General features: G+C 38.7%; 1 protein-coding gene across 1 annotated transcript; it reads right to left on the bottom strand.

Moving 5' to 3' along the window:
- Window positions 1–216: 216 nt before the first annotated feature.
- CMTR2 (cap methyltransferase 2) lies at window positions 217–10,271 on the bottom strand. The gene is made up of 2 exons (XM_004015127.6): window positions 9,998–10,271; window positions 217–6,313 (listed from the first exon to the last, which is right to left on the bottom strand). The coding sequence occupies exon 2, from the start codon at window positions 6,292–6,294 to the stop codon at window positions 3,994–3,996; it is 2,301 nt and encodes a 766-aa protein (XP_004015176.2). The 5' UTR covers window positions 6,295–6,313; window positions 9,998–10,271; the 3' UTR covers window positions 217–3,993.
- Between the last annotated feature and the right edge of the window lie 3,581 nt (window positions 10,272–13,852).

Here is a 13,852-nt window from a genome sequence, read left to right as displayed (position 1 = left end):
TGAATGAAACCAAATGCTAACCTATGCTCAGTGACTGGTAATTTCCAAATATTTTCACTAAAATATTTCATATTCATAAAGAAAAATTGGTATCTTCCATATTCGTGGTTATAAATCAAAATGTTCCAATATAAACCTGTGCTTATCTAAAGATGAGTTACCTTCATTTTCTGTATTGGCCAAAACTAAGAAAAAACAACAGAATGAGGAGAAAAATTCCTTCTTATTAAAAACTTTAATATAAACTGTTTTATATAAAGTGTACACTGATTAGAAATACAAAATCATAAATTTATTGAGGATTATTGTTTTAATCACATGCCCTAAAACATACCAAGATATTATAAGCGACTATACGCAGTATTGAGCTTTTAGCTTTTTGGTACTTGGCCATTAGGCCAATCAGAAAAGCATTTACTATCCAAACAGAAATTTATTCGGGAACCTTGAAATTTTTGTTCTATAGTTAATTCTGCTAAGATCAGCCAGAAATGAGTTTTAATCTAACTTAAGGGGAAAAAAAAAGGTGGGGAGGCCTATTACCAAATAATTGAGTCTCTTTGCAACAGTAACTATGTGCAAACAAATATTCAGCTAGGCCCTGCAAATCTATAGTACCATCTATGTATAATAATTTTTCATCATTTTAATAAAGGATATACTAGATATTACTATATTAAATCTAAGTTTTGTTCAAACTGTATTAAAACAGATTATAAAGGGAATTTAAGACCTAATTATAACAGTGTAATTAATGGCTTTATTTCTTTATTAGGCTTCTCCAGTGACTCAGCAGTAAAGAATCTGCCTCCTACAACACAAGAGATGTGGCAGTAGCCACGGTTCAATCTCTGGGTCAGGAAGATCCCCAGGAGAAGAAATCCACTGCAGTATTCTTGCCCGGAAAACCCCCTGGACACAGGAGCCTGGTGGGCTATAGAACATAAAAATTAATAGAAACTCTCTCATGCTTCGGTTAAAATCTTTATAAGCATGTACTGGTTTCATAAAAAGTAATAATCATATATTGCTTAAAATGACTCAAAAAAATGAAACAAAACTAAAACACCTCCTTTTTCTTACTTTCATCTTAAAAAGCAAAAATACACTAAACAAAATACATTGCCCTTTCTAAAGAATCAATGAAAAATATTAAGTATTTAAACAAGAAAAATAAGAACTTAATTGGGTTTATAATCAACACTTTCATTCTAAAAAAGTGAGGTATTAAAAAAAAAGTGAGGTATTTCATATACTCACACCACAGTACCTTAACAAATGTTAAAAATATTCAATTAAATATCTAGAAATAAAAGATGAGGTTTAAATGTTTAAAAGGACTTGTATTCTCATCAAAGATTAAATAAAATTAAAAAAGCATAAAGATTTTTTTTCAGCTCCAGTAACTTGTTACTTTTGTTCCACTTAGATATCTTCAGAACAGAAAAAAACATTTAATGCAAATCTTTTTAAACAAAATAATGACTGTAAAGATGGAGAAAGTCCACAAATTTGGATTTTACATTGACTCAGAAATTTCCAAAACTTTGACATGACCATGATATATAAAAGCTCCCACTAAAATACAAAACTGACTTTTCTCTTGGAAAACATAAAACAGTATTGAAGAAATTAAGTGTATTTTAAGACCGCTTTTTCTGAGTTTGTCAGGAAACACAACTGTGATGTTCAAATTTTCTGGCTGTTAAAAATTCTTTTCAAAAAGCATCACAATTAAGTCAAAAATTTCAAGACCCTCCCCCCAAAAAATTTTTACAGGGAGGCCTGGCGTGCTGCAGTTCATGGGGTCGCAAAGGGTCAGACACGACTGAGCGACTAAACTGAACTGAACTACCTTGATAACCTACACAAATCATCTCATCTTATGGTCTTCCTCTACTTTCTTATTCATTTCTCAGACATTATTTTTCCTTCCCTTTTTCTCAGAGCAATTTCTACAAATCACTGGTACCTGTCAGCTACACCCCGTTCAATTTGAATCTTCCTTGAGTTCTATCTCATCTCTAGAGCAACTCTGAATTCAATAAGTCAGATGAAAAGTAACTGATCCCAAACACTGACTAAAAACCAAATACATTCTAGTATATACCAGTATGTTACATATCCCAACACAGGTTAACAGTAAAAACAACTAAGCATTCAATACTTATTTGAGGGGCTTAAATTAAAAAGTTTTACTATCAGAACCTGGCCCTAGGCTTTCAACTTCATTCTAATCAAATAGTTAAAACAGGTAAAAATAAACTGAGTCACTGTATTGGACCACATTAACCAAGGCATAAAGTCTATTTAAGTGCAAAATGGTTTCCCAAGAGTGGTTTTTAATTCTCTCTTGGTAACCAATTTTCTATCAGATGTCTACCATTGAGTGAAGTCGCTCAGTTGTGTCCGACTCTTTGCAATCCCACGGACTGTAGCCCACCAGGCTCCTCCATCCATGTCTACCATTACACAACTCTAACAGCTTTCATAAAGTCACCAGCAGGAAATCACATTTCTTTCAGAAATCTACCTCCAGCACTCACATCCTCCCTGTCAAGAACTAAATATAACCTCTTCCTCTGTCCCTTAAGTATTCCATTTCTTTCCTGAAGTAGAGCTTCTGTAAATATTGCAACATTAAGGAATAAATTTTAATGAATACAAATCAGAGAAAATGAAGGAACATTAACTTCCATTAAAGCTTTCCTTAAAAAAAAAGTGTTTCCAAGTTAATTTTTAAATTCCCCCATGATTCTCTTTAAAAGAATGAACACAAAATTTCTCTGCTAAAGACTTTATTCATGAGTTTATAATGGAACTCAAAATAGCAAAGAACATGAAAAACTTCAGGTTAATATTTATCAACAAAATACATCAAAGAATATTTATTTTTTATATAACAAAAATCTCTATAAAATGTACATGTGAAAATACAAATATTCTTCACCTTGTGAAATTTCAAAGTAACAAAGATCTACTTAAAATAGCTGGCCATAATAGCCTGATTACACTGACAGATACATTTAATGCAAAAGAAATCAAACATAATTGAAAAATAAACATCACATGGTTATTCTTTTAGTAAAGTGCTACTTTCATTATGGAAAAAAGGATTTGTGAAGATTAAAAAAATGTTCATGCTATACCATCAAAATTTCTCAGTATTCACTACGTTCATCACATTTGTGTGTCCCCAATATGAGACCATAAACATTATTTTGCAATTTAAAAAAATCTTTTTGTTCACACATTATTTCCTGGAAGCTAAAAATCACCACTCTATTGCTAAATGAAACTTTTCACCCATGTAAGACTGTTTTAGACACATAATTCTTCCTTGTTTTAAATATGATCTTTGGTTTAAAGCTGTCCTGATAGCCTTTCTAGTTGGACTTTAGTTAGTAAAATATTTATAAAACAGCACAGTAGCTTCATTTGAACCACACAAGTAAATTGGATCAGTGGCCTAAACGCAATGAATGGCACATATCAAGATATCTAGAATGATGAGTTCCCCAAATTAGTAACTGACATGGTCAATATTAAAGTAAATTAATGTTGCTGAGAAGTGGCTCATCTCTTTTCATCAAAGACCTCTATCAATTCATAACAGCATTAGCCATTGAGAGAAAATTAGTTGGAAAAAAATCTAACCTGAAGGCACACAGGTGCAAATCTTAAGCAGATAAATAAAACCAACTAAACTGCATACACATGCATGGGTATGTCCAAGCATATACACACTTCTCTGTGTGAGGTTGAATACCATCATTACGTATCTTCTACCATATAGGAAGCTCTATGCCTGTGTGTGTATATACCCTATGGGTCAGACTAGCCGATGGGTTTTCCGGAAAAAAATGAGACTTTAAATGATGCAAAACTTAGCCTTTCTTCAAAATAGAAGGTTTTAAATTAATAGCAAAAGAATGCAATAACAACGGAAACGGTAAGAAGCCATCAAGTTAAATCTCAGAAAGGAGATCAACTTCATAACTGAAGGCTGCCGATGATTTCTTCTCTCTCTTCTTGAATAATCAAATGCAAATACCTTTTAGCAATGGCAGCATTCAAATCCCACAAAAAATCAAGTAGTGCACCCTTAAGGAGCACCTCCATTGGCACAAACTGTAAAACCTGTTGGGGTGCCTCAGTGTTAACCAAATCTCTCAACAATTCATTCACATTTTGCAGATACTGGAAAACTGGGTTTGGAAGATCCTGATAACCAACACAAAGCAGGACTGCACAAGTCTTCAGGGGCTCAGAGGATATGGGACAAGAAAATGTGATGAATCTAAAACAGCTGTGGAGTACAAAGATCAAACCAGCCATAAACCTTGTAAAACAAGAAAGTATAGGCAAAATCATAACATCTCCCGTATGAAGCTGCTGCAATGAATGTAGTACGCAGTCCAAAAATAATTGCTGGTAAGTGGGGTCTCCATCATGAAGCAATGAACAGCTAAAAGTCATGAGTGCAGCTGATTCCAAGAGTCGAACTTCCAATGGTATGTGCATTTTGATATTATGGAGAGCTGGGAAACCCACTAGTAGGCACTTTATCTGGGTGCTGGGTTCTTCATCCTGATGATCCTGAAGGCACTTGGTAAGGCTAAACAACTCAGAAAATATCAATTCTTCAGAAAAAACATGACAAGAACAACAATGCTGCTGTTTTGGCCTAAACTTAGGATCAAAATTCAAGGCTCCTCCTAATGACTTTTCAACTGCTTCATTAAGAGCCTTTAAAATCTCACCATCACAGAAAGGAGAACACTTTACCTTTGGCAGTTTCTTTCCCTGTAAAACCTGCCATAAGTGACACTCAAGATTGAAAGCTGTCCCTTCCAAAAGAGAACTTTGCCCAGGATGGTATGTAGCATGTTCTTCAGCCCAACTGTTAAAGTACCCTTTGGCCACCTTATCTTTCCAGGAAAGGGTTTCGAGCATTTTCCTTTCATTGTAGGTTTTAAAATATCTGTTTCTATGCCCAAACCATTTTGTATTTGTACTACAGCCAATATTAGATTTTTTCACTAGCCAGTTATTTCTGGAAAGAGGCTTCAATTGAAACTTTTGCATGAAATACTGAACAGCATAGTCCCTTAAGCTATTCAGCTTTGCTCGTTCCCCTTTTCCCATGCACTCAAACAGACGAATGTTCTCAGAAATAGTTTCTAGTTGGTATTTATGAAAGAACATGCAACATTCTTCATGTTTTCTAAGAAAAGATTCTGGAATCATGTGATGGGGAAAAAGAGCTTTCTTGGTCATTTCGGACCCAAAATTCAGCACCATCTTAGATAAAAGAGGATAGATTGTCTCTCTCCCCTTATAGTAGAGACATACCACATAGACTTCTGAGTTTCCTGCCTTGCTAGTAGCTGGTTTGAAAACATGAACTTGATCAAAAGAACAGTTTAGTAGGTACATAAGATTTATGGAACAATGTTCAAACAAAGTAAACATCTTCAGAACAAAAGAGCCACCATTTCCAAGAGTCATCAGAGCAGTGACAGCTTCACAGTAATGCAAACAAGAGACTAAAGCTTCTTGTTCACCTGGGTTTCCTTGGCAATCAAAACTTCCATCTGCAGTGATCAAGTGAATGGTACCCATACTGTTTATGAAATTCTGAAGTCCAGTCAGATATTTCAAGGTCATGATATCACCAGTGTTATCTGGACCAAAGTACCAGCAATGCAAGGTATTTGCAATAAGTCGGTCATCCATAATCATCGTAAGATTGTCATTTGCCTCATGGTAAGGATTCAGAGTATTAGCTACCCAATTCCAATCACAGGGGAATCGATGGGATTTTAAGTAGTGATTGAGACTAGCTATAAAAGCTCCAGGAGCTTCACAAAGGTGTAGAGAATTCAGTTTTCTATTCTGAAAAGCTTCCTGTGGAATAAGTGGAAAGCTGCACAAAATTTCATGAAACTTACACCATGCCTGAGTACAAAGTTCAGCATTTACAGATTTTCTCACATGAGAAATTATTTTCCCAGCTTTGTTAGTGAAAGCTGTATGCTCATGCCACTCATCCAATTTCTTATCACTCAGTAGGTTTTTCACTTCATTTAAGGAGTTCTTCAAATCAAGGAATGCACTGAATTCCGTGTGGTCACAGGTGAAAATCTCACTGGGATCTGGTAACTGCCACTCATTATTAAGTGGTTTGCCATAAGAAAAGTTCTTGGCAAAGAGTTCAATAATGTCAGTAGGAACATCTGGGCTGAATGTCTCAGGACTTGAACCCAGTGGTTGTTTTCTGCACTTACTCATTTTCAAATCAAATTAAAATCTAGAAAAAGAAAACACACAATTAAGTGAATCAAATTTTATTAGTAACTGAAATCTAATCCACAGCAAACTGGATCACAATCATGACAAATCACATAAAATAGGTAGATAACGTGAGTACAATTCATTACATATTGAGGCAATTTGGAATAAAGAAAGAATAAAAGCACTGATGTCCAATAAACCTAGGCTCAAATTCCAGTACTGTTATTTACAGCTTAGTAAAGTGACCATGGGTAAATAATTTACATCAGTTCTTTAAAAACTTGAGGTATTATTTTTTAAGATGAGGATGAAATGCGTTAGCATACACAAAAGAACATTCATCAGTGAATGGCAGCTCCTATTACTAAAGTAACCCACCTGGTTCCTCCCCAAAGTTCTGCACCCATGGCTGAGACTACCACCCACAGCGACCCAAACACATGCTTAGAGGAAGATTTATCCTTTTACTCAAACTATTAACAAGTGACTTTTACCTCTGTTTTTTAGCTCCCTCCAAATCTCACTTCCTTCCAGGAGACTCCAGCACCTGAACCCAGCACCGGTCCTGCTATGACCTCTCTGTCCCCACCCACTTAAACTCACCTATGAGAACTGCCAAATATGTCCTCTGTCCAGGTTTGACTCCTGCTAAGTCACACACTTTGGTGGTACCAAATGACCTAAAGGTACCCACCAGCAAACACCCGTCACCATACTACTTGTCAACTGTGGTGAACTTGACAGGTTAGCTTCTTGCTCAACACTGAAACTAACCTATAGTTCACCCTAGTATGTCTCTAAACTTCAGATTCCTGCCTCATATGGTCGGTCAGATAGCTCCATGTTTATATTATAAAATATTATCTTTTTATAGCCACAAAAACTTAATATACTTTGATAGAATAATTTTAAATAGAAGAAATATCCTTAATGAATATACAAATTACAAATAGTCACTCTACATTCTGTGCTCTAATACTGTCTAAGAAACCAAAAACATCTGTCCACTGGAAACGGAAAGGAGTGCAAGAGAAGGAAGCAAGGCTTAACAGCATAGTGTTGGAAACGTTCTAAATTCCAGCAGAGACAGCAATGAGTATTACATGGTACTTGCTGGCAACAGGTGCTTCAGTTCATGACTTCTGCATTTACTTAGCATATTCAATACATCCTACATCAGTATGAAGATTAGAACAGGAGATAAAAGATGAGTGAGCACCACAATAAACAGTAACAGAAGAAGGCTGTATTAGCATTTACTTTGTACTCAAAATACTTTTCCATCCTTTTATATTTTGTTTAAATTACTTACAAGTCTGTCTGTGCCATTCTATGCTTAGTTGTTCAGTTGTGTCTGACTCTTTGCGACCCCATGGACTGTAGCCCGCCAGGCTCCTCTGTCCATGGGGATTCTCCAGGCAAGAATACTGGAGTGGGCTGCCATGCCCTCCTCCAGGGAATCGTTCAAACCCAGGGATTGAACCCAGGTACCCTGCACTGCAAGCAGATTCTTTACTGTCTGAGCCACCAGGAAAGCCCACGAGCTTGCAAACTGAAGTAACAATTATCTTAGTCATTTCTGTTTGCCATGGTATATTTACCCCAAAATTGTGGGTAACAGTCACAATTACCTATTAATGTATTTTTCTTACCTTAGATCTTTTTTTTTTTTAACTGTTAGAATATTTAGACAAATTTCTGAAAGAAGGCAAAAAGGAAGCATTTTCACATTCACTAAAATTTTAATTAAAAGTAAATGCACGAGTACTACAACAAGTTATTCTATCCTAATTCACACTTTGCTTACTGGAAACTACAACTTTTAGATTTCAACTATATTCTACTTTGGAAAAAGTCTGACTTTAGTCATTAACTTCACATATCAATTAATGGCTGTAAGTAAGCTCTGAAATCTTACCTAAGCTAATAAGTAATTACTTTCACAGGAGAGCAAGTAAAGTGACTCAAACACTCCACTGTTGTTCCCACCTATACCTGTGGAACATGGACCAAAATTATATATTATACGTTTATATATAAACTGTGTATCATGTTGAAAAATGTTCAGGTTGATAACACACAACTCATCCAAACACTGTTTCCTACTACCAAATTCCCAGAATCCAACTGCCTGTCACTCACTCCAGCTACCAACCTCTGATTAGAAACACTTGCCAACTCTCTTCTGAACTACTGCCACAGCCTCCTCACTCCTCTCTTTGCTTCTACCCTTGCCTCCGCCATTCTATTCTGAAACACACCCATTACAGTAACTCTGAAAAACCTAAGTTAGATTGTATGGCTGCTCTGCTCAAAACTGTGCTGCCATGGCTCCCCGTTTCACTCAAAGTGAGTAAGTGCCAAAGCCTTTACAAGAGCCTACAAGGCCCTTGAAGATGTCTGTTCTCCAGCCCCACCCCATGTCTAACCTAACTTTCTCCCACTACTCCTTTTTCTCATTGTGTTCCAGCCCCACAGGCTCTCTTGCTGTTCACTTAAAAGCCCAGACACACAGCAAGGGGAGTCTTTGGACAGTCAGTCCCTCCACCTGGAATACTCTTCCCTTCCCTTATCTCCTTCAAGAACTTACAGAAGTGTCATTTTTTCTATGAAGCCTGCGTTGACATTCTAATTTAAAATTGTATCTTCCATTAACAATGGTAAAGGCAAGAACTTTGCTGTTTTTTCCTATGACACTCTTTTCCTTCTAACATATGAAAGTGAAAGTGAAAAACTGAACGTGAAGTCACTCAGTCGTGTCCAACTCTTTGCGACCCCCATGGACTGTGGAGGCTCCACAGTCCATGGAAATTTTCCAGGAAAGAGTACTGGAGTGGGTTGCCATTTCCTTCTCCAGGGGATCTTCCCGACCCAGGAAATGAACCCGGGTCTCCGGGATTGCAGGCAGACGCTTTACCGTCTGACCCACCAGGGAATTTACTTATTTATGTTTACTATTTTTTATGTCTTCCCAAAACTACAACCTAAGCTGCAATGGGCAGGGATCTTTGTTTTCTTTACTCACTTATTAAGAACTATGTTCAGTACACAGAAAGCATTCTAAGTACCCATGGAATAAGTAAAGGGATATCAGACTAGCCCAAAAGGCGTGCCTCTGATCAGGTTCTGAATATAAGTCTTAGCTAAGGACTTCAACGTCACTCTAGCACCTCACACAAAACAAAAACAAAAATGCATATGGTTTACGAGATACAAGGAAAAAGTTTTCAGTATGATCCTCTGGAAAGGTTCTTCTGTCCCTCTTATGAAGCACTCCACAGAGCTTTGTGGCATCATCATTTTGCTACGAGGGTCAGTCAGTTTTATCATTGTTGTTTTGCAGAATTGAGTAGGAAGTCATGAAACCCCAGCCCAAAGCCACTAAGGGAATACCCGCAAAATTCACCGGCCTAACACAAAGTTTCATTAATAGTTGTTACTCCTCCAGTTAACACTTGCAAAGGAATTTTAAGAAGAGGTGCCAACAGCTCCACCTCCTCACAGCAACAGCGAAAATAATGCCTCGTGTGTATCCAGCGCCTTACTCTGCGCCAGGGGCACTCCAAACCTCGTTTCCTCTAGGTGGAAATGAGTCTCAAGTTCCATTCGAGCGGCCCAGCCCCTGACCCAGCCCAAGCCTCTGCCTAATCCACTGGAAAGTCGAAGGAAGACTCGGGTTCAGAAAGTGGCCCTGGATTACCTTCGCTCACGCCCACCTCAGCCCCCAGAGTCTAGAGAGGCTGCGCTTCACTCTCTCTCCTCACTCAAGGAGGGCATTCTCCACTTCCACTCCTGGGGATGATTCCCAAGAGCATCGCTACTTCAGGTCTTCCGAGCCCCTGGCACAGGGATGGGAGGTGGCGCGCCGGAAAGTCGAGAAGGAGGCAGGATCCTCCCTAAGAACACGCAGACCGGAAGCACAACTCCAGTCCGCTCCCCCGCGAGGCGCCGGCGGACGGAGGCCCAAAGGCCCTAACACACGCACTGCGCGTGCGCCTCAAGGCTGAGCTGGCGTCTTACGTCAACGATACGCACGCCGGCGATGCTCGTAAGAGACCTCTGCTCTCTCGGTTTCGTTTCTCCGCTGGGTGCTGAAGCTGGGAAGCGCCAGCCTCCCGCCCAACGGCCGCTATGGCAACTGCGCGCTCAGACCGAGCGTCCTTTGGCCCCGCCCCCCGAAGGTGGAGGCGTGGAATGGGGCGAGGACAACCTGTCCTAGACACGCTGGCCCCGCCCACCCGGGCCCTGGACGCCCGAGGTTCTCTCGCTTTGTGGTAGCGTTTAGCTCTTAGCACTGACTGTTAAAACTGGTGCTCAGAACAGGAGGTTAAAAAGCCAAACTAGGGAAACTACAAAAACACTATCATAACATACATATATTTATAAATGAATAAGACAACCTCCCCGGAGAAGGAAATGGCAACCCACTCCAGTACCCTTACCTAGAAAAATCCCATGGACAGAGGAGCCCGGTAGGCTACAGTCCGTGGGGTCGCAAAGAGTCAGACATGACTGAGCGACTTCACTTTCACTTTTCACTTTCACAAGACAACCTCAAAGAAAAATGGGAGAAGATTGAACAGGCCATTCAAAAAGCAAAATAACCGATAAGGATATAGTACAAAGCTATTTGGGCTTCCTGATAGCTCAGTTGGTAAAGAATTTGCCTGCAATGCAGGAAACCTGGGTTCGATCCCTGGGTTGGGAAGATTCCCTGGAGAAAGGAAAGGCTACCTGATGTGAAGAAGCCAGTCTAGTGACACCAGGTTGTGATGAAAGAAAGTACAGTGTTGATTGCAGGGTGCCAAGGCTACCCACTCCAGTATTCTGGCCTGGAGAATTCCATGGACCGTATAGTCCATCGGGTTGCAAAGAGTCGTACACAACTGAGTGACTTTCACTTCACAAAGCTATTTGACTTTAAAAAATAATAATAATAAATAAGGTTTATTTTCACTCAACTTAGCAAATAGTTTAAAAGATCAGAAATGGCTATTGGTGAGAATATGGAGAAACAAGCTTACATATTTTGGGGGAGAGTGAAAATTGTTACTACCTTACAGAACACAAGGCCTTCCCTGGTGGCTCAACAGTAAAGAATCTGCCTGCAATGCCGGAGACCCCGGGTTGAACTCCTGGGTTGGGAAGATGCCCTGGAGAAGGGACTGGCTAGCCACTCCAGTATTCTGGCCTGGAGAATTCCATAGACTGTACAGTCCATGGGGGAGCAAAGAGTTGGATATGACTGAGCGACTTTCATTTTCACTTTTACAGAAGGCAAACTTTAAAATAACCTTGCACCTTAGCCCAGCAATCCCCATGCCTAGCAATTTAGCTTTAGAAAACAACTGGCACTCACTTTGGGAAAAAAATGTGTATCATAGCATCTTAATAACATCAATAACAATACTAGAGCCTATTATACAAAGTGGAGTAAGTCAGAAAGAGAAAAATAAATATTGTATGCTAATGCATATATATGGGCTTCCCTGGTGGCTCAGGTGATAAAGAATCTGTCTGCAATGCAGGAGACTGGGTCCGATCTCTGGGTTGGGAAGATGCCCTGGAGAAGGGAACGGCAACCCACTCCAATATTCTTGCCTGGAGAATTCCATGGACAGAGGACCCTGGTGGGCTACAGTCTATGGGTCACAAAGAGTTGGTCACAACTGAGCCTCTAACACTACTATGCAGCCGTTAACAGGTTATATATGCCAAAATCGTCATATGAAAATAGGAGAATATGGAACTATATGTGGAGTTTGACCCATTTATGTCATATATATACGTGTGTGTGTGTGTATACACATACAAATTTTACAACTCTTCCAGTATATGCATCAGTGGAGAAAAGTCTTTTCAAAAAAAAAAAAATAGTGGGGCTTCCCTGGTGGTCCAGTGGTTAATAATCCACCTGCCAATGTAGGAGACATGGGTTTGATCCTTGGTCAGGGAAGGTCCCACATGTGACAGGGCAACTAAGACTGTGTGCCACAACTACCGAAGCCCACACACCTAGAGCCTGTGCTCTGCAAAAAGACAAACCACTGCAATGAGAAGCCCCTGCTCACCACAACTAGAGAAAGCCCTCACGCAGTAACAAAGACCCCATGCAGTCAAAAACAAATAAATAAATAAAGTATCTTCTAAAAAAGGATGCCAGGACATTTGAATATCTATTTTATATGGAAATGACTTTATCTGGACTCTTCATGTAATAAACAAATGAAATCCAGATTTCATTTGGATTGTCAATCTATATTTTAAAGATCAAACAATAACTCTTAGCAGAAAATGTAAGAGAACATCTTCATGACCTTGAAATAGGCAAAAAGTTTATAACAGGACAGAAAAGGCACTAATCATAATATGTATATATATATATACACACACATAAAATGACACTAAAATTAAGAATGTTTATTCATCATAAGACAGCACTGAGAGTGAAGGGGAAATATATATATATGTATATTTACCATACACATATGTGACAAAGGATTGCATCCAGAGTATATATCTCCTAAAACAAATGAGAAAAGACGTCCCATTAGGAAAATGGGCAAAAGACCAGAACAAAAACTTCAAAAAGATGATATCCAAAAGGTCAATAAAATAAATTCATGCTCAACTCCATTAGTCATTGGAGAGATGTGAACCAAACCCATAATGAAGCAGTTACACACTGACCAGCTGAAACAAAACACGGAAAATATAACTGTTGGAGAGTTTCATGGGCAACCAATGTAAAGCTGTTTGAAAGAAAAGATCTTCCAAGATCTGCCTAACTCACCAGTTGGTTGCCATTTTTAGAAAAATTTTCCAGGTATAGTTTTATTCCAGAAAGTTCCCTTGAGCCCCTTCCCAATCAATCTCTCACCCCCAAGAAGCAAACATTGATCTGTTTTCTAACATTATATTTTAGTTTCGCCTATTCTAGATGTCATATAAATTCTATCATCATTACAGTCTGTAATTTTAGTTTCCAGCCCCTTTCCACTCACTGTAATTTTTTTTTTTTTTTTTTAGCATTGTCGGGGAGGAAAAAACCTTTATTTTACTAGTCTAGGATTCTTGGCGTGGGCTCTGTAACAAAAAATAAATTAACAAGAGAAAAGCATGTGGATTTATTAATGTTTTGCATGACAAGAGAGCCTGCACAAGGAAATGAGGATCTGAAAGACACTGTTTCTCACACTAGGTTTAAACCTGAGTGTTTTTATACTAGGTTTGATAAGAAGTAGAATGTCGTGGGAAAGTGTGACAAATGAGTCAGAGCTAAGAATGAAAAAGCTGGCTTGAAACTCAACATTCAAAAAACTAAGATCATGGCATCTGTTCCCATCACTTCATGGCATATAGATGGGAAAAAGTGGAAGCAGCTACAGATTTTATTTTCTTGGGCTGTGATTTCCAAAATCACTGTGGACAGTGACTGCGGCCATGAAAATAAAAGATGCTTGCTCCTTGGAAGAAAAACTATGACAAGCCTAGAAAGAGTATTCAAAAGTGGAGACATCACTGTGCCAGGAAAGGTCTGTATAGTCAAAGCAAT

Source organism: Ovis aries, chromosome 14 (assembly GCF_016772045.2).
Source record: "Ovis aries strain OAR_USU_Benz2616 breed Rambouillet chromosome 14, ARS-UI_Ramb_v3.0, whole genome shotgun sequence".
NCBI classification, from domain to species: Eukaryota; Metazoa; Chordata; class Mammalia; order Artiodactyla; family Bovidae; genus Ovis; species Ovis aries.
Note: the sequence above shows the minus strand (reverse complement) of the source record. Positions and strands in the feature narration are given on the sequence as shown.

Excerpts from the sequence above, each read along its gene's own strand:
- CMTR2 (XM_004015127.6), bottom strand. The coding sequence starts at position 6,294 with ATGAGTAAGTGCAGAAAACAACCACTGGGTTCAAGTCCTGAGACATTC.